This window comes from Buteo buteo, chromosome 2 (genome assembly GCF_964188355.1).
Source record: "Buteo buteo chromosome 2, bButBut1.hap1.1, whole genome shotgun sequence".
In the NCBI taxonomy this organism is placed as follows: domain Eukaryota; kingdom Metazoa; phylum Chordata; class Aves; order Accipitriformes; family Accipitridae; genus Buteo; species Buteo buteo.
The window spans coordinates 49,118,854-49,145,487 of NC_134172.1; the positions used below are offsets into that span (position 1 = coordinate 49,118,854).

The 26,634-nt window shown below is 39.0% G+C and overlaps 1 protein-coding gene across 1 annotated transcript in view; it reads right to left on the reverse strand.

The window, feature by feature from the left end:
• Positions 1 to 26,634, reverse strand: part of AMPH (amphiphysin) — a 122,167-nt gene that overhangs the window by 27,962 nt on the left and 67,571 nt on the right. The window contains exons 3-13 of the mRNA XM_075022508.1: positions 23,576 to 23,630; positions 17,361 to 17,455; positions 14,659 to 14,754; positions 13,196 to 13,303; positions 12,710 to 12,795; positions 10,697 to 10,772; positions 9,708 to 9,790; positions 7,931 to 7,939; positions 6,896 to 7,034; positions 5,254 to 5,382; positions 265 to 372 (exon numbers count right to left, since the gene is read on the reverse strand). Of these exons, the coding sequence (XP_074878609.1) occupies positions 265 to 372; positions 5,254 to 5,382; positions 6,896 to 7,034; positions 7,931 to 7,939; positions 9,708 to 9,790; positions 10,697 to 10,772; positions 12,710 to 12,795; positions 13,196 to 13,303; positions 14,659 to 14,754; positions 17,361 to 17,455; positions 23,576 to 23,630 (984 nt within the window). The remainder of the gene's footprint in view (positions 1 to 264; positions 373 to 5,253; positions 5,383 to 6,895; positions 7,035 to 7,930; positions 7,940 to 9,707; positions 9,791 to 10,696; positions 10,773 to 12,709; positions 12,796 to 13,195; positions 13,304 to 14,658; positions 14,755 to 17,360; positions 17,456 to 23,575; positions 23,631 to 26,634) is intronic.

A 26,634-nucleotide genomic window follows, 5' to 3' on the forward strand; every position in this document is an offset into this window, starting at 1 on the left:
CCAAAGTCAAGGCCAAGGTACCAGCAACCACTCTCACTGGCAGACATCTCATTTTACCACCTGACAGTTTCCTCTACTTCCAGTACATCATCAAGTACAGGGTTACTTAAGGGTAAAGATAGATGGCTGACTAGAACTGCTCAGTAAGATCAAGTTTTTCAGACACTGCAGATACACTGCTCATTAGTACATGAGGCAAATCTTTGCTACAAAACTCAGCACATTGTGTTCATATGCTTTGCCTATATCAAGGCAAAGAGATACCTGAGACATGGGTGAATGAGTAACTCCTGTTGATACAACTTCTGGCTTGAAAGGGTCGAAGTCCAAATCTAGCAAAGATTCCTCTTTCTTAGCTTCAGGAACTTCATTCTGTTAGAAAAGAAACATAACTCTTGAAAAACTCATCTTTCAAAAGCTGCCCTGGGCAGCAAAATATTAAGAGGCCCAAGAAAAAAAAAATAAATTATATCACAGACTTTCTAGCTGTGGTGCAAGCCAGGAGGGGAGGAAGCTCTGAAGACTTTCCTGAGCTTTAGTGTAACTTTAAATTTTAATTTTATGAGCTTCACTCTTATGATGCCTGTGTTTTCTCTGTAGTGCAGCTTTGCCTTTTCAGCCTAAACAAGTCGCAGCCCTTTTGAAAAAGTGCTGAGTGTTCAACATTTGACTGTGAAGGCCCTTTTAAAGTGCTTTGAGACAGACACCAAAATTAAAAACTACATAAATGTCACCCAATGTCCATACATTCTAATAAGTGAATCTCTCCCTAAACACAAACACTAGTAAAAAGCCAATACAGAAGGACATAAATGCATTTGAATTAAATTTCAGTTCTGAACATGAATACCAATTTACATTTAATGCTGCCCTTAGCTCTAAACTTTAGGAAACATCTTACATAACACTAACTAAATCTTGCTACACTGATCTGCTCTTACAAAACTGGATTACATGGTAGATCCTTTTTTTGCTTGCAATTAATGAATTAGCCAAGGCCTCTGAGGTCACTATAAATATATATATTGGTTCAATGGGCTACAGGTCTTTTCCACTGTAAAGTAACATGAACAAATAATTAGCATACTTCAACATAAAATTTTAATTAGTGTGAAACTTAGCTGAGATTTAATTATCACTAATGATAAACATTCTAGGCAATCATCTTGGTTTTGGTAACAAGGCTAGTACTGCCTACTGCTAGCTGTTCAGTGTTTATTAAATAGTGAGAGAAGCTTGCCTTTTGATGTACATAATATGTAGATAGTAAAGTATTCATTAGAATGCTATTTTGGAAAGTGCTCAGATTGGAAATGGTACCATGGGAAATTATTTGTACACATACATTCACATATAATCTTATGTAAGAATGGTAACCACGTAGCCCAATGTCCTGTCCCTGACTGTGACCAAAGTGTACACGAGGGGATGTCCACAACAACAGGGCAGTCATAAAACCAGCTAAACTAGGAGGTAATAATAATGATTATGATGATAGTAAAATAAACAAACAAAGCTTTTCTATTATTAAAACATTTAAGAGTGTAAACTTTCCAAATTAGTGTTACTATTGGTAAACAGATGTTGGTAATTAATGGCTTCCATATGCCACAAGACATCTGAGCTCTCTGTGTCATCTGAAAATGTGGTCGAATTAGCTCCTCAGCTCCCATGCTAGGAATGACAGAGTGACCTGGAACTCTTCAGTCTAGAAGAGGAGTGCTAGGGGTGATGTGAGCCGGGTCTACACTAGCCTGAGAGGCACAGGGGTCTTGCTGCTCCATGACTCCTCCAAAGCAGGAAGGCATGTGCCAGCAAAGTTGATGGGGGCAGATGTGGAATAAAGAAAAGGTGGTGGTGCTCCACGTGGCAGAGTTCAGCTGGGGACCTCTTTGCCATCGGGTAGTATGAATCCGAAATATTTACATGTGCTGAAAGACTGAACAAATTTGTGGCAAAGTAAAGTAGTCTGTTGAGGATTACTAAATAGGTAGAAATCATGTTGAAGAAGCCCCCAAGCCACAAATGGCTGGAGGCTAGGAGACTATAGGAAAAGGGGGTGTAAGGATTACCAACTTTGCTTGCCTTGTTTTATATTCTTCCCTTGGCCTATGCTTTTGGCCACTAGTGATGACAGATAACTGTGGTCTGACACACTGAAGCCAGTGTTATGGTCTCACACTTTTAAAAAGTCAAAACCAAAACAGCCTTTCCCACCAGTGACCAGCATTACATTCATTCTGTCATGCCTTTCATCCAATGTATTTAGATTTCATCACATATGCTCTTGAGGCACTAGTACTCATATGGTCATACAGCTTGATGAAACAACACAGTACTAGCTAGCACATAATCAGAAATGGATGGAGAAGGAAAAGTTAATTATCTTTCAGTGAGGTTGGAGAATGAAGTTGTTATTTATAAGAACTGAATCAAATGAATAGGAGTCTCGCTTAGGCCAGGTGTGATGACAGCTAAGGTATCTGTAGTGACAGGGTACTGATCACTGACTTCAAAAATTACCATTACCTGTTACCTTCAGATCAAAATGAAGAGAACACTTGTTGTAACTTTAAGAAAAAAGGCCCAAATAAACATATAGAATAACTGAGATAACACGTTAGATGAGGAGAAACAGGAACCTCAGGAAATCCCTTGATAAGGGACAAAACTGTGACAGGAAGGCCTGCAAATCATCCTATGTTAATTCCCAATAGCATGACAAAGCACGAATAAATGCCACATTTGAAAGAGGTGGCTGTGGCAGAAGCAAGGCTGTACCTCTCAGAGGACATGTATGCAAAAGGGAATGGAGAAGGCACAAGAAACCTGCAAGGACCACCAGAACTGCCACCCCCTCTCTGCACACAGTCTGTACAAGCCTTAAAATAGCTCTAGCAGATATGGGTTGTTCACTTCAGAGCTGTCAGACACACTGAGACATGTTAAGTAACTGGAGGGGGCATACTATAAAGGCCTACAATGTCCAAGCTAGTAACTGGACACTAGGGAGCGATATGATGTGAAGAAAATAAGAAATAAAGCAAGGAACACTCATTTCTAAATGATCCTTTCATCTGGTCACCCGAATATCACATCTTCTTACTTCTTTCTTTTACTTAGCAGTAATTAAATCCATTCTTGACAATGAATAAACCAGAAGTATAAGCTGCTTTGTTGAATCAGGGCCAAAATGTTCAACAGCATCAAGCAGAACTGTCTTTCAACATCTTGCACAACACTGAACGCATTAGTACTGCTTGGTAAAGAAAGATGAACAACAGCAATTACAGGCTATTTGTGTTCCAGAAGAGAAAAGTGTTTGGCCTGTTAGTAATACTCTCTGAGACGTGGGTGTAAAGCAGCAAAGCTCTATTCATCAGCCTGTTGGTTTTGTGCCTCTGAGTGAGCACAGTGACAGGGACACCAGCAGTGGTCCTTTGGGAAGTCCTGCACCATTAGGTGGCTCTGCAGGCTCTATAGCTTCCTCCATAGTGCCCAACAAAGGCTCTGGGAGTACAGGAGATGCCATAAGCACCAAGAGGAATAAGTCCGTGTTTCTGGTGCATTTCATGCAATATATTTTCAATAAGTGGTTCTCTTACAGAAGGATATAAAGCCTGTACATCACACTATTTGGGTATGCTTGTACATACTCAGAGATCTCAGATACAGTAAGGATGCTTTAGTCTTGGGGGTGGGTTTTGTGGAGGGAGAAGTACAGATGATTCATGAGAATGTGGCCAGGGAATAGCATAGGGCATTCCCAGGTCCCTGACTGTGGAGGAGGGAGGGACAAAAATCACTCACTGAAGGGAGATCAATTTTTCCTTGAGAGAAGAGGGAAAGATTTCAGTTCTCAGGAGCGTACCCCACCTTTATTACGCCATTCCATTTTTATACCAATCTCCTGTAGAAAGATTCTGGAAATGTGACTTACACTCATTTAAAGCCCCATTCTAGTGTCACCTCTTAATAGAAAAGCAAACCAGTTCCATTTCTGCTTCCCTGGCTGGCCTGACAGGTGAAGATTAGGTGGATACAGCATTTAATGCAGGGGGCCACATCTAGCACAGGTTACACCAACTCTTACCATTGATGTCAAGGCTCATGCTGCCAGAGTGGTAACTCCCATGAAGTCAGGGTACTTGCAAGCTCCCTTCAGCAGGAAGGCCCAGCAGTGGCTGCATACTGGGAGCTACCATTAATTCTTTAATTGCATGGGGACTTAACTATAAATAACTCTTTTCTCTTCCAAATAGATCCCTGTGGACGGCAATGCCTTTTTCTCCCCTCCACAAGAAAACAAAACATCACATGTTCAAATTCTCTACAACAATTTTGTTTTTCATTGCTGTGCCTACACCCTCCTGTGTTGTCAAATGAATTAGTACAAAAACAATAATTCACATGAAAACAAAAATTTGTAAACATTCTGCATAAGCTTCAGATCTGCATATTTCTCCCCAGTCTATCATACACAGGCTCACATTTCAGAGTTGTAATTACCATAACAGAAAGGGTCCATTATTGAACAACCAGCAGTTACCATAACTGCATAAAAGCTGAATAACTGAATACAAATTATACAGACTTATTTTACACAACTCTGGCTTTTCTGTTTGTTATATGCAATTTTTAAAAATTTCACAATTTCCTAATAATGAGATAAAAGTAATTTTGACCAGTTCTCTGCTGTGTAAGTAATGTTTATATGAGTCAAAACCAAGTGAATGTATAATCTAGCTGGACCAGACTTTTATACCTGCAAAATGTTGATTAAAACAGCCAAGATCCACTTTTTTTAAATCACTCAAAAGTAAAAAGGAATACTTATGATTTTGATAGAAGAAACAGAAATAATGAAGGATCACTGTAAAGTGCCACTTGAGATGCTTAGGATTAGGAAAAAAGCATCTTAGATGAACTCTGAGCTTGTAATGCAATCTGGATGCAGTTAAATCTCAAATATGGCTGCTTTGCAATATTTTTAGTTAGGTGTTTCAGGATACCTCTCATTTTTTTCAAGTATGTTAGCAATATTAGCCCTTTTGAGTGATTATGTGTGGCCTATTCAAAGATGAAATACCGTATGTGTGACCCTTTCAAGATAACATAAAATGGTAATTGTGCCTCTGCCTTCTACCTGCACCCTCCTCCTCCCTCCCCACGGAGATCAGCCCCAAGGCCACTATCTTGGAGAACTTAGGGTGATTGCAAGGTTGGACCCATACATCATCCTCTGAAGCTTACCTGTGATGGCGTCGTCACATTGATTTCTGGGACAAAGTTGTCGTCAAAGAAGTTAATGATGTTCTCCTGTTGCAACTCCTTCGTGGGTGTGAGCTTAGGCAGTGGTGGGACTGGCGGACCTTTCCTCAGCTAGGCAGACAGCAAAAATGTCACAGATTAGTTCAGGGATAAAAGAAAAGAGCTTCAAGCTAGGCCTAAACAATTTATGTTGGGTTTTTATCTCTGCTCCTTCACCTTAAATGTGGGAATAAGCCATGGGTTGAAAGGAACTGTTTGGTTGTTCACCACCAAAAGCCTTGAAATAAACATTGTGGGAAAAGCAAAACAACTCTATGTTTCAAACTCATTCCAACTCAAAGTTTAAGATTTCATACAAAAGCATTTCTTGGCTGATTTTTTTTCTGCTGTGATAGGCACACAGTGCAAGACACTTCCTATGCAGCCCATAGTTGGAAGGGCGATACTGCACAGAACCAGGCCTCTGCAGCTTTTTGGCTTAAGTTCATTCCTGTTTAGCTTTGGGATTTTGTCCCTGCCCACCTGTTGCTACCTTTAAAGCCTGCTTAATGCTATGATCATATCATCTCTGGAACCACAGCAACTCAAAGGTGCTTAGGTTACTAATTCCCCCTGCTTTCCAGAGATTCACATAACTATGATAAACTAATTGCTTGGAATAATACCAAAACTATTGGATAATTTTAAAATCTGTCAAAATACCAAGAAAAAAAAAATTCCACAAAAAATCCTCAGGTGGTATAGTGACATAATACCATTGGCACCAGTAAGACTAAACTGAGTCCTACCAGATGAATTTTCAGGTAGTGAGGTGTCACAGTTTGGGAGACCAGAGAAAACAACTGTGCTCGCATGTAAATAAATGCAAAACTAGATTTCTTCTGATGTGCTCACACCATAGAAATAGCAATCAGCACAGAAACTATCCCAATTCTGAAAACATCAGTAACGTCAACACAAGTCTTTGATACGTTCACGAAGTATCACATACAACTCTTTTGCTACAGAAGAAACTGATGCATGAAACTGATTCTTATTTCACCAATATTGGTGAGAATAGAAATTATTCCAGTGACTCCAACAGTGTCAAACTTCTCAATCCAGTGTTAATAATAACCAATAAGCCTTTAATTAATAATCAGTAATTATCACAGCAGTATTTAAGCTAGCTCTATTATTTAGTGTTTTAGAGGTTGGCCAGACCAGTGATACTCACTGGCTAATTTTTTTCTAGGGTAAGCACAAATTTGAAGATGAATGAAGAGCAGAAATATATAATGTACTGAAATTCACAAGGAGGTTTTAGAAATAGGTTTTGCAAACTATTGCTGCTGCGATACGGATCCTTAGAGGCTATGCAACTTTTTAAGAAGTTTTTTGCTTCGTCACCACAAGTCCCCCCAGTTCACCAGGCACTTTAAATTCTCTTCATTCTCCCTTATATAAAAACCACTTTCCACCCACGCTTGTGACACAGGGATGAACAACCAACAAACAGAACAGAATGCAACAGGGCCAGTGGCCCCCCTGTCACTTCTCAGTCACAGCCTAGATGAAAAAAACATCACCTCTACTGTCTTTTACTGCGCAACAGGCCAGTTTCTCCTGCTAGAGTTCCACTTACCTGTGTGGGTGACTTAGGTCGGGCTGGTGCCGGAGATGCTGGTGCCAGCATATGATTGGGACTAGCAGTAGGGCTAGGCAAGGGAGAGACCTCCTCTGGTGGTGACGGTGTTTTTGCAATGCGGAGTGGACCTGAATCACTAGACAAAAGCAAAGCAATGATGAGGACATACATATCGTGCTGACTTATTAACTTGACAATTTGATGCATTAGTTGAACTGCATCCCTGATGTAATGCCAGTGACCACAAAAGGCAGTACATACTGGAGATGAACTGAGCCATTATATAATGACTAAAACTAAAACCGCAATTAAATTCAGTTAAAATTGAGCGATCTACAGTGTCAAAGGAAGTTTTAATTTTCAGTGACTTGAATTTTTGGAACATCTGTTTACCTGATCATTATAACTTGAGGGAAACAGAGTACCTGCATTTTTAAGATTCTGTATTTGAAATAATGTTTCGCATATAAGTTTGTAACTATCATAAAACATGAGATGGAATTATTGTCTTCATTTCACACAGTTCTCAGAATAAAAGGCTCTAATGATAAAAAACTCAGGGGAAGGCATAACAATGAATAATGCAAATAATTTTAAAAGCTCAGCAACCTCAGAAAGGTTTCAATAAAATAAAACACAACCAAGATTATTATAAAGATACCACTATTTAGAGGGACAACTCATCACAACTATAAACAAGCAGTAGTCAAGTGACTTCAGCAGAGCTCTCCTGATACTAAGAAAAGATCTGATGAAGTCCTGAGAAAGGATGTGCCCTTCCCATGAAAGGACCTGGTGCAAACACTGAGACATATTCAGCTACCTAGAAATGCTGAAAGTTTACAACTTGGGGAGGCTATAAACTACAGCACTCTACAATCACAGTACTCGGTAAGAGAAGAGCGACTCCTACACATCTTCAGGAAGAACAGAAGCGCTACCTGATTGAAGAGACCACACCATAAACATATTCCTAATGCTAACACAAGAAAAATTTGTTCTTTGGAAAGGACAGACTTAGCTCACACTCACCACCTCTTTCTGTGGAAATATTAAAAAAGAAAAAATAAGCAGTTATTAAGAAATTTCTTTCCCAGGTACAATAATTGCCTTCAGCATAGAGTATTCAGTAGCATACAAGTTTTTCAGATGTTTCTTTGTACACAGTTCTTTAAAGGAAAGGTTAGATACTGTACATGCCTAGTATTTACTTCTCATGCATCTAGAAAGGAAAGCTGTTTTATCTTACAAGGACCCACTCCTGAGTAGTCTTTTAGAGCATCAGAACTAATAATGGAAGTCAAAATCTATCCAGATTTTCACACAAGGCTCTGTGAACAGTACAGCAAAAGAGAGGAACATGGTAACTAAAAAACCAATGTATTTTTAAAAAGCTTTTTTAAAGTAAGTTAAGAAGATCACACTGCATTAACCTATGTCTACTCATTTGCAGCAATAACTACTATTTCTTTCTCTCATTGATGGAACAAGTAATTCAGTGGGAATGAGCATGTGCATGCTTGACATGGTCTAGGAGACATAGGTAGACAAAATACCTGTTTACTGCAAACAAACCTGCTTGAAGTTCTCCAACCCTACATTATTTTTGATCACATAAAAGTATTTTACAAATTCTTTGTGGAAACATAGTCCAGCTCATGAGTCCGTCCTAAAGGGGCTGGAAGTGGTGATGCATAAGCTAACAACTTGGGAGGCAGTGCGTAAGTATATATGAGCATGGATTAACACTGAACTGATCCAAAACAAAAATTTTGGACGTGTTCTTAATTAAGTAGTTCTGAATTTTGCATTAGGTCAGAAGGTTCAGTATTTCATTCTTTGTTCTTCCAAAGTGAGATCAAAACAAATGTAGAAATATCAGCCATATGTTTGAGGCAGATGTTATGTTGCTTGGTCAGTCTTAATTGTTGCTAATCTGAGCCCATCTTGAGGGCAAAAGAGCAGTAGCTATAACATTGTTCTGATTGCTGCTGATGAGCTAGGATTGGCTGGAAATTCAGGATTTATGTATTCACTCTAAATATCATTGTATTTTTATAAGTCTCACTGTTTTATAATTTCAACCTCTTTTGCCTATCACTATTACAGTACCAAGAGATCAAATTATAGCAGAAAGGCTACATTTGTTGCAAGCAAAAAATCAGAAATAGTGCACTGGCATCTGCCAACCTTAGGAAAGCACCATCTGACTTTAAACTTTTTTTGTTTTTATTTTAAGACAAGATTTCTCTTGAAAGTCATTAAAAATATGGTATTTTGTGACATTCTTTTTACTTCAGCTTTTCAGCTTTTATGATGCGCTCTCAGATCACATTTTTGACTTTTCCCCACAAGCAGAAGAGATAAAAGCTGACTTACAAAGGTTGGGATTCTTACCTATCATATGCTTTTAGGAGCTAAAACCACAGCTAAATATTTCAAGGCTTTAAAATAAATTGAGAGTTAGCAACATTGCTGTAAACTAAGCATCTAAGAATAAATGAGCTATATACTTAGCGGGTGCAAATTGGTCTAACAGTCTACAATGAACTAGACTAAATTGCAACGGCTGAGAATTTGGCCTTTATTCTTTATTTGAAAGGAAAAATAGGTGGGTGATGAAGGAAGTTTTGCACCTTTACTCATGTTGAGAAGAACATCATCCAAGGTACCTTCATCTACCATCCTGAACAGACCCAGCAACCGTGTTGTGCAGCAATCACTACACATGGTGTAGGTGATTACTACATATGCTGAAACCCACAAAGCCTACTGCAGTGCAATTCATTAAAAAACCCAGTAAATTCACCTTGGTGCCCCTTGAATGGTGAAGGCCTTGTCTGCATGCTGATCTCCAAGCTTCGTCATCACTTCATACAGTTTGTGACATAGCTGAGAAAACAAAACACTTGTCTGAGTTTATATGAAGCAGTATAGTCATGATTAAAAACACAGGTGATAAATCTGGTCTGATAACTGATAACCTGATAATACACAATCTGATAACTTTAAAATGACATATAGATTCTTCCAAAAATACTCAGTGCCACATATATCAAAAGCCTCACTGGAAACCTATCAAAATCCATGGAATCAAAGATAACAGCAGTGCTTCAAAAACATAAGCTGGTTTTCAGAGAACAATTTTCTAAGTGTGACTGACTGCTGCCTGACCTCTGATGAAGGAGGTTGCCTAAAGTTTAAAGCAACATGGACAGCCAAGAAGTTTCATGTTTTCCCCTCAAAAACCTAATCCCAATTTACATGGGACTTCAGTCAAGCGAGTTTTCCAAACAATTTTGTTTCCTGTTAGTATAGATAATACACTGCAACTTAGCAAGGTACATTAGAAAGAACGTCACCGAAACTGCTTGATATGCCTATGTGACAGATATAACGTTGCATTGCTGACAATGTATACAGCAGTCTTGAAGGGAATTCCTGACACGTTTTTCTTGCACTGATTAAAGCAGTGAGATGCTTAGCAATTGGACACGGAAAAAATACTGAAGGTAACAGTATGCTAAAAAGAATAGAGAAGTTATCAAAATAGAAAGTGAATTTAGTGCTACAACTGATAACGCACTGTAATCCAAAACTGTACAGGCTGCCCTTTACTTAAGGAGAGTACAAAAATGGCAAGTAGAAACAAATACAAAGGTTATACTACAAATCTGGATCTAGGGCAAATTCCCATGTGTGCCTCTGCTAGATTTTTACTGCTGCATTACAAGACATTTGCTTGCTGTTATGCATATCACATAATCCATTATACATGAGATATTCATTTTTACTCACTAAAGCTATTTCCTTGTGAAACTTGGCTTCGAGGCTGGATACATTTTTGAAGGTGTTCACATAGAAGCCAACTCGTCTACAGAGGATGGCACAAAGAAAGGAAAAAGAGAATAAAAGATAGGGGTGGGAGGGCCACAAAGGCAAATTAATTCTTTTTTTTCCAGACTACAAGCAACATTCTTGACTATTATTCTCAGCAGAACAAATAATTGGATCAAATGTCAAAATTTCAGACTAGTTTGTTCATGATTATTTCTGTTTGTGTTAAGAACCATCATATTTCACACTGCACAGAGTGAACCAAGTTGAGACTACTCCACAGCAAAGGGCTTCAGCTTGTTTTAGAGAAGGGGAAGACTGGAAAAGGATTGGCATGAATGCAGCACAAGCACACAGAAGGCGAGGTGCTCTGGGCACCCCGTCTCCCACTGGACAGCAGGCAACTGTTGACTGACTGAAAGGAGAGAAGTACCACTCCGGCACTGCGAGCGCCTGCGCCCGAGATGCTATCGCAGCACCTAGGTGATACAGGTGCATCTGGAGGCAGCTTTAAGGTATACAGCTCAGTATGGCCTGGGAGTGGGTGCTCAGCCCTCCTTAAAGAAATCAGCCCTGAAATACATGCATATGTATGTAAAAGAAAATAATTTCTATTATAGACGAGATATTTTTGCACATGCAGTCAAAAATCTGCCTGCTTGGGGTGAGTGATTACATACCTCTTGTACACTTCGAAAGTAGAAGGTGTTTTCTTAGGTTTTGAATTATTCTTTTCCTATTTAAAACTTTCATGTGTAATTTCTCCAAACCTTTAACAAAAATCATCTTTGGCATAAGAATAAGCCTGTAAAATGCCAACTCAATGGATTATTTCCTTCCTGAAGAACTATAATAACTAAAAAAACAAAGAACCCTGAAAGCAATTGCTTTCTAAATTATGCCTATTGCCCAAATTAAATTCTATCTTTCCCTGAGACTAGTTAGTGGGCAACACTCATATTGAAATAAAAGGGCTCTTACTCTAAATCATTCATGTGCAGTTTTACTTTTAGTAAACCCATAAAATAAATATCTTGAAGTACTAAGAAGCTTTTTTAACTGAAATAGGCAGAAACACAGCAGGAAAACCCTCTATTGATCTGAAATTTAACAGGAATTAATTTAGAAGGCAGAGGAGACAAAGGATACTTCAGTGATTCACTCCAGACTCTCATTAAAGAACATAGCACACTAATGAGATGCTTATTTTTCTACTGCTTTTGTTCTCCCATTCATTTTGTCTGCATCTCTGTATAAACACAATTGATGATTAAACATCTCAAATGAATGCCATCAAATGCTTTTACATTGCAGATATAGTCAGTGCAAAACTATGAAATGTGTATTCTGATGTAGTTATAATGTTGTTTTTCCCTTCTTCTACTGCTTCGGTAGTACCTTAATAGGAACTTGGAAATAACAACTGCCACAAAATCGTTATACATTTGTAAGGTTCTTTGTTTCAATACCTTTTACAGAAAAAAGTCCTACAAGTAGACCCATTGCAAATCTGGAAAAGCATGTGGGTGCTCTGTACAGTTACTTTTGACAGTAGAAAACATTTCATCCTTTTTATTAACAAGTGGCTTTTTTTTTTCTTGAAAAGATCAGGTATCCACCACCAAGGTGTCTGAAAAAGGTTATGGAAGCAGTGGGTCATAGTCAAGATCTGCTGTTCCATGCTCTGACACAGTTCATTACCTATAAAATGGAGACCTTTTTGTACCTCACAATGAAGATATGATAATGAATCTTCAGTGCCAAGATACACTGAAAGAAATAAGCATAAATACACTTATACTAAGTGTAATTTTGTATCATTTGCAGGCATTTTTCCTTTTATTACTTCAAAAAGGTAATGGATGGGAACTTCAAGGAGCCATCAAACCATTTTCTAACAGCTCATTAAAGTCCCCTGGTTCCCTGTCCTTACTCCCCCTTTAGGCCTTCCAGATGATATCTGCCCAGGCTTACCGTGACCACAGAGATGGCAACTCTTCTTGTAAATCAGTGTTAAACTCTTCAAACACTTTCTGGGCTTTTTGAAATTCTTCTTCTGCCTAAACCAAAATGAAACAGTGTGACTTCTGCAATCACTACAACATAGCAAAACCTGCCAAAATTGGTTTTGTGCATTTTTTTTTGTGGGTCTTTTACAATTTTTATTATTAACAAAGGATGTGACTCAGTCCCACACCATGCAGGCCAACACAGGACTTGCTGTCCCCTCAGTTCATCAAGTGAGAAAGTTAGGGCTCAAACGGGACTCATTCCTGAAAGAGGCTGAGTATGCCCTCCACATGCACCAAAATACTCCATACACATTTATGCTTAAGGATATCGTTATTTCCATTTCTGAGAGAGTAAAAAGAAGAGAAACTTTGTGGTCTGCCTCTGCACAGAAACAAATGCCACCTGAGCTCCCCAAGTCTTCTGCCAGCATCCTTCCAATTGTGCTACCTTGGTAATTCTGCCTTCATCTTTTCTTTTTGAGCTCTGCAGGGCTTCTAGATGATGCCTTGCACTGTCGTAGTCCACTAGCTTTCTGCTTCGTTTTGCAATACGAGTCTGTACAGGGGTAGAAATGAAAGTCAGCATAAATAGCACTTTTTTAAAAGCTATTTTGCCTATGTTGTCATTTAAGTTTTTGACATATTTTTATTCACCTTTATCTGCTGTTCATATCTGAATTACTATATCATGCAGAAACATGGACATGCTAAGAGAGATAAACTATTCACCTTATTTTAAATAAGGAATCCATTTACAGATGGTTTGGAAGGGGTTTTTTGTGGGTGTAGGGCTTATAGGCCTTAGAAGGGAGATATCAATGTTATGCAAGACTTGTCTCATTCTCTAGAATAAGTGGACCTGTTAAAGTCATGGTAACACCATCTTCATCCCATATATAGCGCATACAAATTTAATAAATAACATAATTTTTTTCTAGAGTTGGAAAAATGCTTAAAATATACTTCTCAGTACAGTTGCTCTGACATATATCTAAGATAACTGGAGTTCAACATACAAGAGGAATTCTAATTTACCTGCTATAATTCTTTAAAAACTAAACAAAAGTCTTTTGATATATACTGACTTTACAAAGCTATATATTATATGTAAATTCCACATGCTGAGAGGGCATAAATGCAGTTTGTTTTACAAGCAAGTTTGAGACTGAATGTCAGTAACGTTGGGATTTTTTAATTATTTTTGCTTTAGTCCCTGATGTAAATGACAAAGGGGATGACTGCGTTATACCTACTCAATTATAAACCATGACAAAGAATTTCCAGCTATGTCCATACAGTCACATTCAAATATAAAAGCATCTACCTCTCACCTGTAATAATTCTTTTAACTCCATACATTTCATTTAGCAACCATCTCCCTGGACTATACACTGGACAGGCATCTGGGAGAGGCTAGAATCTGCATAACAGTTTCTCCTGATGTGCACTACAAAATCTTTTTATAACTAATTAAAAGACAGGAACCATGGCTTATTTAAGAGAAAGGTATTTAGATACCCACAGGTACATCTGGCCAATAACAAAAGCCCTGCTTTTCATGTTGTAATTTGTCTGGCATTTTAACAGCTGAAGAGCTTAATGTGTCCCTGTTGAAGTCAGTGAGAATTACCTCATACCAAATAAATAGGAGCAGGAAAAAACAGAATTTCTGTCTACAAAGGCTAATTTACTTCCAAGTACTACTGCATGAAAAATATTTTTGTTCACTTGGAAAATCAGTGCAGCCTAATGTCAGGGCTTTACTTGCAGAACAACATCTTTTACATTGCAGAAGAGAATGACTTCCACCTCCCCTCCTTTTTTCGTTTTTCTCGTAATGTTGTTTTCTATTTAGTTTATGACTCAACAGTGATTTTACAAATTGTCCTTTACAGGAAATCATTACTGTACTTTGATATCAGGAAATTGTCCTAGATATGTATCCAAAGTCAACAATGACCCATCCACCAGTTTTTGGTGGAAGTCTTCCCAAAGTTCATCACATTTCTGTAAAGGTAGAAAAGAGAAAAATGTGCTTAGTACTTTAATTCCACTCCAAACCTAGGAGAAATACAAATGTAATTGGTAAAGATTAATCTTTCTGAAGTTTTAAAGTGTTCTTTATGGCAATAAATCAGAGTGCACTTATAAGGTAAGTGAAAAGGAATAGCTTGACATTGCAAGTTCTAATTCACAACAAAAGAAGATTCAGCTTAATAACCAGCTTGTGTTTTCATTCTTTCAAATAGTAACTGCTATGTGAAAATAAGGATATCACTGATTCCAGGTCTTCCTCAAGGTTTCAGGTCCCTGAGGGTCAACAACGCAGTATCTGAAGTTGTCCTAGTTCTTACACCTAAGTATGTTCACTGGGGATGAACCTTCCTTACAGAGAAAAGAAGTACAACTTAAAGTAGAAGGGTAAATAAAATAAAGGAAAAAATAAAGCAAGTTTCCCATCAATTCAAGGATTTGTAAGCTTAGCTTTGCTTGGTCATTTTTAAAATAAAAGCTGTGGAGACCCATCCTAAAAAAGGTCTTTCCATCATGTACTTTTTGTGCCATTAAGGTACATTTGATGAAATGGCTGATACACAGACAAGAACTCTACCTCACACTGCTAGAGAACTGGGAAACCAGATATGAAACATGCCAATGTCAGCAGGCAAAATAAACAAACCCCCCCCAGAAGCTACAGTGCTTTTCTCCAGCCCTCTTTGCAGCTCTGGGGTAGTCACCAGGAAACACTCCTTGTAGTTTTCCGGTGTTTAAGAACATGTTAGTGCAGCTGATGTGACAACGATCCAGTGGGGAGCAGGGTGATATTCCTTGCCAGAAGCAAATCCTGTTACACAGAGACATAGTGCTCGACTTGTTCTCAACTGAACAAGTCATTAGCATATATTAAACACCATGATCCCTCTTTTCTTTGCACATTTAAAAAACCACTGAATTTCCTCTTTTGATGGGAGGGAGGCTAAAGGGGGCAAGCACTGCTCTGCAGGGCTGTTATCCTTACCGGCAAGTCCGGAAAGCTATTCCCTACTGTTTGTTTTGTCATGAGCTACTATAGGGCATATTATAAATGCTGTGTGATGCCAGCATTCAGTTCATTCATTTTCTACCCTAACAGAGTCCCTAATGAATTATTACAATCTATTAATCATGCTTAAAAGAAATACCTCATTTATTAACACAATATTTAATCACAGTGGTCTACAGAGCAGCACAGCATTTGATCATAGCAAGCAACTGCCAGTCTTGTGCATTTGCCTTTCTATCTTGCTGATACATATTTTGGACAAATTAAAATCATGGAGGTTTTCTGAAGGTTAATGGGCTCAAAAAAACATTGCTGAAGAGTCCTTTAAGTTATCAACTTTCCTACCATACAGAATAAGGTAATTTAAATGGACCCCTTTTGGAATGATCATTTATATCCTGGACTGCACAAATGTATCATTTTTTTTTACTCTAGGTTGAGGGATGCATAAATCTACATTTGTGATTATATAGGGAAAAATACCAGGAGCAGAGATTTTTTAATATTGCCCACATGAGTCTCTTATGAAGAAGACACATCTAACATTTATCCCTATATCTAACAGAGATTAAGAGCCAAATTTTGGTCCTTTCACACACAATTGCAAGTTTCCGAGTGTAAAATCTAGTAGTCTACAAATACAAGATGAGGTGCTACAGCAATATGCAGCAAGACATCTTCCAGCTGTTTAACCTAAACCAATATAAATGGTATGGTATCTTAACTTATACAGTTTGGAAGTTGTGTGCTTTTAAAATCAAAAACACATCATGCCCTCAGCAGCAGAAAAGGGCAGAGGAACGCAGCCATAAAAAAGAAAAGCAATCATTATGTAGACTTGGGAAGAGTGCTCTGTCTTCCAGTTTCTTGTTAATTATATTATCCAGGAGGCCTTGCAAACTGAATGCCAAGTAGTTAAAAGCTGCACTGCTAACAGTTTGCACTTTCTTGTCACCACCAGCACATTTGCTGACTTCCCCCAGAATTAAGGCTGTTTAAGCAGGCAATTCAGAGCACCTCAAGCCAAATTCCTGCAATGTCCTCTAGAAAAGCCTATTCTTCTCTAATCACTGGAGAAAACTAAAAAGACTAAAATGAATAGTGTCCATCAGCCTAATTTGCCCTTAAATTCCAGATTCTTGTCAGTGAGGTGAGTGTCCCATCAGATATCCCGTTTAGTGCCACTGGCTCAACGGCTGTTACATAGCACAGAAGGATAAAAAGATTTGGTAATTTTTAACATTCAATTGAATTGAGAATCCTGACTGTTAAACTGCATGTAAGATATCTTGTACAAACTTGTCAATCAGTCGCTATCAGGACCAATTCTGCTCACACGGATGTTGATGTCAGTGGGAGCTTATGTCAGCTAGTTTGTAAAATAGACATTGCAAATGTGGTATCTGGTCAGCAGGAGGTGCATTTCACAAGACCAATAATTTCTATGCTCAGAAAACAGGATTTTACATGCAATGAAGCATTAAGGGAAATTTCAGACTTACACTTTTCAACAGCTTAGATTAATCCATTTGCAGCCAAAATACTTTTTTCCTCTTTCCACACATCTTACCTCTCCAATCATTTTCACATCTTCCCGTCCATACCAATCTGGCTCATACACTTCATGAAGAGACTCTGTAAGCTTCTTTGAGGCATCTTGCATCCCTGTAATTAGAGAGAATGAGGAACATATAATTGCAACCTACAAGAAACACTTGCTAAATACCTTTATTTTGACCCACGAGTACCCACTATACTACTCCCTCTGGCATGTTTAGAATATTGTTTTTAAGAGCTGAAACAAAACGTTTATTTTCACTTAGCTTCCCCAGGTCAATGAGAAAAGTCCCTCACAGAAGGATTAACCCATACTTATATGCAGAGAAAAAGTTTCTACCAGATTAAGGATTCCATTTTCTATTCTGAACTAAACATATCTGAACATGCATAACAACTCAGAGGGTAGTCCTGCCCACTAAAGGTATGTAATACTCAACTGAAAGACTATCACTGAGAAGACAATCAAATAGCAACCTGCCTTTGGTTATTCTCAGCTCTTCCACCCTACAGATCAGTTTCCTACCTTGTCCGTAATGAGTACCACGCCAAACTGTCTGAAAGAGGAGGCATTTCCAGGGTGGCATGGTTAAAATGGCAGATATTTATGGGAATAGCTGGCTGTAAAAATGGACTTAGGAGAAAAGCTAGAAGAGGTCTGCACTAACGAAAAGTGCTCCCCAGAACGGTGGAGGTGGAGGTAGGACATATGTCAGGATTTCTCCTTTTCCTTGTTTTCAAAGATACTTAAGTCTCAGGAGCTTTCCTGTGTAAAATGAAAGTGGTTGAGCTTGTTATTTTTGTGCCCACAGTAATGATGGCCACCTAAAGGTATGTTCATAATGAAGCAAAAGACTGGCAAGAGCTGAGACAGTCTCTAGGGAAAAGATATGCCTGAACTTGGGGAAAGCGCCATAATGGACCTTATTTTATGAAGAATGATTATCTTGTATGCTCACCCAGTAGGTTTAGAAGTATGTGCAGCCCAGCGCTTATTTATGCTTGCAGCGGGGTGGTGTCTACAGAGAAGTGTGCTAACCCAAACTGCATCAGCCAGCTTTGGAGCTCTTGCTACCACAGGTGAAACAAGAATGGGGACTATTGATGGTTATCACTCTGTAATGCACAGAGGAGCTGGCTTAAATGCAAAATAGCTTCAATGATATTATGAGAAAGAGCCTAAATCTATCTTCAGTGATCAGTTTGACCACAGTGAATAAATTACTGTCCTCGGTGAAGGCATTGGGGTTTGCCTTTCTGTTTGGATGGAGTGCCGATACATTAGATGATGAATATGGTTCTGAATTCAGTGAAACCAAGCTGATCTCACCTAGCATGCTAAGAGTTAGTTCAGAATCAGTAATTTTAAAATTACAACTTTATTTCAACTTCTTTGCAAAATCTGTGCTGTCTTGAAAATGTCTCTAGCATGATCTTCAGATTGAACTGCTCAGTGGCTGACTTTAGGAATAACATCAATGTTTGTTTTCTGCACAAAGAAATGTTCAGGAGTGGAAGAGGAGAATTCATTTGAAACTTGAATGTCTAGAAGAACAGACTTGACCTAGTCGGTAGCTATTCCACCATGCAGTCCAAAACACACACTTGAGATACAAAAGGAAAATAAATGCAGTAATGCACACTTCCTAATATAAAAATGGTGGTCTATGGAATGGGTAGGATAGGAAAAATTATACTGAGAAAGCTGAAAGTAGATGGCTATTCTCAAACCTTGGGTTCAAGGGACAGAATGGCGTGGAAAAGGGGAAGAACAAGTACAAAGGAAGCTTTGGTGTTCAGAGGGTACAAGCTTTCACCCTAAAATCAAAAGATGCTGACCCAAAACAGTATTTAATCTCTTCAGGGATTGTCCTCGAGGTGCTTTTTAACGACAGAGCTCAGCTCAGAGAATTGGTATAGCACAGGAACTTAAGATGCATTTCTTCCTTTCCTCCTTTGTGGTTAATGCTTAGGATGTTGTATCACCACCTAAGAAAGGGCTCCTGAATAAAGGTGATTTTTTTGCCTAGAATATGGCAGATTACAGTAAAATACAGATAATCTTCACATATTTTTCCAGGCAGGACTCATTTAAAATCTTTAATGCCACTGCAAATTAATCAACTTAGGAGGTAAGACAAAACCAGCACAGTATTGCCATGCTGAAGAAGGCTGCTTCTGTCCACTCGGGGCGAATGCACAGACCAGGAAGGTTTCCACATCCCCTGCTCATGCTTGATCCTTTCTGATACCTGAACTTCTGCCCTTAAGCACGCTGCATGCTAAACCTGCCACGTACGTTCTGCCAGCAGGCAGGCTAGCACAGCTGCTCGCTAATCCCTCGTGCAGCTTGCACTCAGCTCAGTCAGAGACCAGGCTTGGGTAGAGCACCTTTTCCTACGGAGGCTTTCTTTTTTAAGTACTACAGGACTGAGGCGTATATCTGCTCAAGAGAATAAGTAAAAGACACTTAATATCCCATATTAAGTCATATTAAAGTTGCACAAACTTTTACACTTGTTTCAGTTCTAAGAATCTAGTAATCCTCCATTCTACCATACTTCTGTAAAAAACGTCAATCAAATCCAGCTGCAGCGTGAGGCAAGTCGGCATTACAGTACTTGGCTTCTTCAGTCAGGGACTTCAGTCTGAAATTTCCACAGGCCAAGATCATCTGTCCTACTCCCCTCCTACTGCATCTATACTAGGTTTACTGCAATAACCCAAATGAGTGCATAGGTAAATACCAATCCAGTGGCTTCCCATTCTTTTTCATGCCTGTGAGCATAAACTTACAATGTGCAATGAAATTTTTTTTATTTGGCTGGTTTTCACATAGAATTATTTCTGACGCACTGATACCTTTTATGCATTATTCAGCACTAAAGTTAAGAGGATTAGTGTCTCAGTCATAGACTGCAGGCTGTCTCCTTCTGCTATTTTTAACTGCTATCACTGAGAAAGATAAATTGTTTAAAGCAAGTCATTAAAGTACTAAGAAATGTGAAAAGAATTTTTACTGCTGATGAACAATTAGAAATTTATATTTAATATCAATTGTTTCATTTAGTATCACTTCTTGGTAATTGGGTCACTTATTTAATAACTACAAATGCCAAAATAATTGAATCGCTTAGGAAAAAATTATGCTAAATAACCTAGTTACTTAAGTTTGAGGCTCTCTGATGAAATCATCCCTCTTTCTATGGGAAAGAGTCCCTGTCCCTGGAACCCCAAAGGACTCCTAGAGGCCCCCATGTGGTAGGGATCCTGGGGTTGGTGGTGCAGAGACATTCCCATTAAGCACCCTAGAGACAGCAGAGGGTAGGTGACTCTTTGCTATCATGATTCCAATGTAGTCAAGCTCCCATGGAAATTGAGACTGGCCTGGGACTCCATTTTGGCCATAGGACCCATACACTGTGGGGTTTCCTCACTCCCCAGCAGGGAAATCTAGGCTGTATCATGGAGAAAATTCTGTTTTCCTGATGGAGTGAGGCACCTTGGTCTGGCTCTTAATATTTAATTATGTGAGTGGGGAAGAGAGCTTCATGTGCAGTTCTCCAGGGAAATGACCTATCCTGCCATAAGGGTTGGATCTGTTATTGCTAGTTACCCACTAGAATTTCCACTGGAACAATTCAATCATTTCATAATTCATTACTAAATTTTACAGAAAGATGATTAATAGTTTTATTGCTTCTAAGAAATTACATGATTGATTTTAAGATTTGTGTGTCTGGAGGATATGTGCAGTTCTGTCTGCCACAGACTGACAACTAAGCAGCAAAACTGCTTACAGACCTCCAAAATCTCCCCTTCCCTTCCTGTAGACCAGTCTATTTCTCACTACATTAAGCCACCTAAAAAGTACAGTGCTTCTTTTTCGTGATGCAGGATTCCTTTTTACCCCTGCCAGCTTGCCACCTGCATGCAGATCCAGGTTTATATCTCCCCATCTGCACTGATGCTTGCAAAGAGCTCAGGGTAGAGAATGCAAGGCTAATTTAGGGTTTCTTTAGTAATTGGCCCATAAAACCGTTCAAGTCACCTACAGCTCTCAAAAGCTTAAAAACCAAACAAACCATGAAGTAGAGAACCCAGATACACGTTGCCAAGGAGACTGGAAGAGACAGAAGACTGAGGCATGAGATGACTATAGCTATGGGGGATAGTACACAGTCTTGTCAGTACAAACACCACTGATACACAGCAGATGTTAAACTATCATGCAGGTGAAATAAAACAGCACATAAAAGCCATTCACAAGTTCAACAGCTTTATGACATGGTTCCTCTGAGTCCCTGAGTAACCAGCAGTAAAGATCAAGATCCAGCTAAGACTAAGAAGCACCTCTGAGTGAGAGAAGGATTATGAATACAGCAAAAATTCTTTAAAGAATGTGTGATACTAAACCTGAAACTGTCAAGTATATTAAAATGAAGGGATAGAGGGTCATAAGAAGGCTCAATTGACCATTCCTTGCTTAAATCGTGCCCCGGACCTTGTACTTCCAACTTCCAATATCCAGTCAGTCATACAGCAAAATGAAACTTATACTGGAGTTCATACCAGATTCATAAAATCCTTTTAGTTAAAGTTAGCTATCTTGCCAGTTCCTGAAACCGTTTAAAATGAACTGCTTTTCTCACACCTGTAAAAGTACAAGGATGTCAAGTGTATTATTTTCCAGTGATATGATTGACCTTTTTCCCTGCAAAATGAGCCCCTGATGACAGTGTGCCTCCAAGGCTCAGATGTCCTAGGTGCAGAAATCCCAATCCAGTGCCTAAATATGGGGGTTCCCATGCGTTTGTGCATAGCCACCCTGAAACCCTTTAATGATGGCCACCCTTCAAAGAATAGCAACAAAGAGACTGTAGCAGTTGCTGGATCTGCTTCTGCCATCCAAAATCTGGAAAGGTCTTTGCCACTGCTGAGCTAGTCAGCTTTGGGGAAGTCCCAGCCAGAGCTGTGTATTGGGGACTACTGTCTCGGGCTGTCCTCTCACTCCACAGCACCAAGGTGTGACAACACATCTACCAAGGATGCCCACTGGTGGCTTGTTGGCTTTGGAAAATAATATTTTTAAGGCTCTTATTAGCTGCTTATGACTGAGTCTTTTTTAAGACATGAAGATAATGAGGTGCTAGCAAACAGTTTTCACTCTCAGTAAGAAAGTCAGTCCTAATTATTTTCAGATATGGACTTATAGGCTGCAACAAGAGAAAGATGCTGAACAGAAAAGCATGGCTAAAAAGGCAAAAACTTGCACAATGAAAATTTCATACCAAGTTAAAAACAAAATTTGGTGCAAAGAGTAGCCCACTAGACAGTAAACAAGCAAAAGGACCATGAATGCACAGAGTACTAGGAAAAGAAGAGAAAGAGAGAAAGAAAATTAAACATGGAGAGGAGGATTGTTGTCAGCAACATGAAAATCAAAGCATCATGTAAACAGTCAGCCTACATGACAGAAAAGCCATCTGGCTAACAAACAGCCTCATCACGCTGTTTCTGAGTATCCATCTGATAATAGGTGTGGGGAAGGGATGACTGAAAAATAAGAAAGTAAAATCAGCATCCAATGGGTCCCCAAAAATGACCGATGCTGAAATATCCTCTAAGAACAAAAGACATTGTGCAAATCCCTACATGGCAAAATATCTTTTGTCTGGTACAGGATTTTCCTTGCCCAGCCCATCCAGCAAATAATAGATGGTCAAAGACATTAAGCTACTGCTTTGCTCCCCATTTTACAATTCCCATCGAAAAGAGCTTTCTTCCCTGCCTGTCAACAGCCACTGAATCTTTATTATGACACAGTGATTTCCAGGGATGTTAATACTCATTTGTAACGTTTTCCCTACTGGACTGGAGCCAGGTTAAAAATATAACACATCTATAGAGGTATTTATGACATATATACATATATTTATTTATTTCAAGAAGCCATTACTGTCTGTCAGTCACCAACTCTTATTCCCTTGGACAGCCAAGGATGAGCTGTGCACACAAGACTGTACACACATGAGTTGACATCGAAGGTGCAGAGACCCTAGCAACAGGCTAAAGAGCCTGTGCCGGATCCAAAGCAGAAATGTGGACTACTAATGACAAAAGCAGTATTACTTGTATTTGTCTTTGTATACCTTAAACAAGCCTACCTGTCTCAATTTTTTAAAAATGTTTGCTTTATGAAAACATGATGGAAAACTTAAAAATCACCTTTGATGGCTGCTAAATATCCTCTCAGTTCTCTCTGGAGCCTGGAACCCTCTGCCTGGAAAAGAAAAAACAAAAAAAAAGCAAGGAAGTGAAAACACATTTCAGTTATGGTATTGAAAACACATTTCAGTTATATTTTATGCCTTAAAACTTGCATACAGTATGTCAAACTTAACAACAAAAAGCAATTTCAGGAGCTATCTGATGAAAAGTGTCACACGTTGTAAGCATGCACAAGTTCATACAGAAAAAGTGGCCTGGCCAAGATGTTATGCGTAGTGTATTCTCTAGGCTAAAATTTCTGGGTTTATTTTCTCAGTCATCTGCACAGGGAAGAATTCCAGCCAAAGAAAGACAAGTATATTTTACGGCCAAGGTCCAGTTCAAGTCAGCTTGGCTAATGTCCTCACCTGAAACACAAAGAAGTATAATCAAGAACAGTACACCTTCACTGGAAATCACTCAAGTGAGGCCAGTCTAGACTTGCAGAAAATCCATGCCCTTACATAAATGGCTTACTACTTTTGCAAACAGTTTTCCAAGTATTTTAACATTTTAATATTTTGCACCAAATAGCTACTAAAAAACAATAGCATTAGTTATTTTGTTTAGCTTGGCTAGTGCATCTCGCAGTCTGCTGTGAAATCTCAACTGTTTCTTTGGCAAATACATCAAGACTATTTTTCTTGATCTTATACCAACAGCCTTTGAAAAACTCAGAATAGACAAAACAGAATGGGTTGCTTTACTTTATATCTGACTGTATCACAAGTTGGACTTCACAGCTCCTAGGATTTGCAACAAAATCTGTGTTATACTATAGCATATACTTTACTGCTAAAAAGCTGTTGTCCAGGACATCTTCCATAGCCTGAAGATTTTGGAAATGCTCCACATTTATCAGTTCCCAATATCCTTCAATTTATTTATTTAAGCAGTTAGAAACTATAGGAATATCAGCTTTCAGTCACATTTTCTCACATACAGCTACACCATATGGGAAAATCGGCTGCAAAATATGACTGACTGCTTCAGAGTTTCTCTCATGTTTTTCGTGTGAAAGTCAGAACCCAAAAGGGTGCAAGTGTGAATACTTCAGAAGGCAGAGTCTCAAGTGGTTTAAGCCGTTATAACTCCACTTAAGTCAAAGGACTTCTGATATCCATAAAGGATTTGCCATCAGCAACAGCAATGCTCAGAGCATTCAGACACAGAGGATCATAAGAAATTCAGGTTGAAAGGGACCGTCTGGGGCTTAGAATCCATCTACCTGTGGTCACATTAAACCCAGATGGTGGTTCTCAAAAAATACTCACTTGCCTCACCAGTACACACATTGTAATGCAGATTATGTCCATGAAATTCACTTGCCTCTCCCAGCTCCTTGCAGGGAACTGAAGGCCTTCAGAACTGGATCAAAAATCCCAAATTGCAATGCACTGTGAGAGCAACTCTTTTAATGTCCTGGAAACATTTAAGAATTTAGAAGGTAAAAATGCCTGAGGGGGCTTAGAAAGTAGACTGAATTCACTTTACAGATTCAACGAACAGAAGGTTGCTTTTATCCTGATTTGATCTGAAGTGAAACTCCTTTTTAAACCTAAATCCATTAATCAACTAAATTCTGAGCACGGGAATAGGTCCACCAGGGCGATATCTGAGAAGCTGCTGAGTAACAGCAAGAGCACAGGAGCACCCAGCCCACCAATCTGCCTCTGGTTTGGGACTATATTTGATGCTCCAAGGAAAGACAAACCCTTCCCTTGCTTTGGGATCAAAGCTGCATATCAAAGCAGGGGCCAGACAGGCACAGGTTGAATAATCAGTGAATTAAACCTCAGGCTTAACTACTTATAACACAATAGAAAGTTCTGAAAGTAGTAGTAGCTTGATGTTGTGTCCCTTAAGAAAATATATGTATACATCTTAATACTATTTAGTAAAAAGTACTACCCTAATGCATCATAACAACACCTTTTATCATCCTACATAACGTGGTAGCATCCTAACACACTTCAAAAGCTGACTTCTTTCTACTTCTTTCCGTACTAGAATGGGAGGCAGAGAGATGACAGAAGTTGTCTGCTTTCCACAGAGCAAGACATTAAGTGAACAACACTGCTGTATAGGAAAGATTGAACCTGGGGGCAGAATTTCTCACTATTGGATCTGAAAAGGAGTATCTGTAAACATGCAGCAGAAAGAGGAGGGAAGTTCCTTTCTATGCATGCCAGTCTCCTCCTGGGAGGATCCCTGGTAATCTGAGAAGTCACATGAAGGTATAGAAATGATCTTTGGCCTGAGCACTTGTGGTGAAAACGGGAAGTAGATACAGCAACTTGATTCTTCATCATGGTCCAGCTTAACAGGTGCCCATACAATAACAATTTTTAGTTATTAAAGAATTTCTGATGTTTCAGGTGCAGCAAACTGCTGCTGGAAGGCTCAGAACCCTGATAGGTGCCCTCATGTCCAGTAAAAGGTCTGTATTTACTCACACGCATGCTGTTTTGTCACTAGGACTAACTCGCACACCACAAATGGCATGTCAGGGACACACATTGCTCAAACACTGCTTATAACTGCACTGCTGTGTAGTTTTACAACTGGTACCCTAAACCACTACGAGTTCTATTGAGGTTGATTAGCATTATGCATTATCAGCAACTGCTGCTTAGGAAAATGTACAAGAAAAAGTCAAAGCAGTAAAACATGATGCAAATATTTTGCCATATGTGCTGTTATGAATTCTGACAATTCATTCAAAAGAATAATTTTAACAGGCATCTCCTTCAGTCTGGGTTATTAACAGGCCACAAACCACTGAAATATCTAAGCAGCATAGAGCCATATGAATTTTCCCTCATTAGCAAATCTTGTATGAGACGTGACATTAAAGCATCCATGTGCAAGGGCCAGCTCCCGCTGAATTTGAGAGATAATACCTCAGTTTCAGTGGCAACAGAATTAGACCTTTCTATAAAATACCAGAAATAAAAATTTGCATCAAAAGTCCTCAGCCCTGTGAATTCAGCAAAACGTAACTGTGGTCTACACAT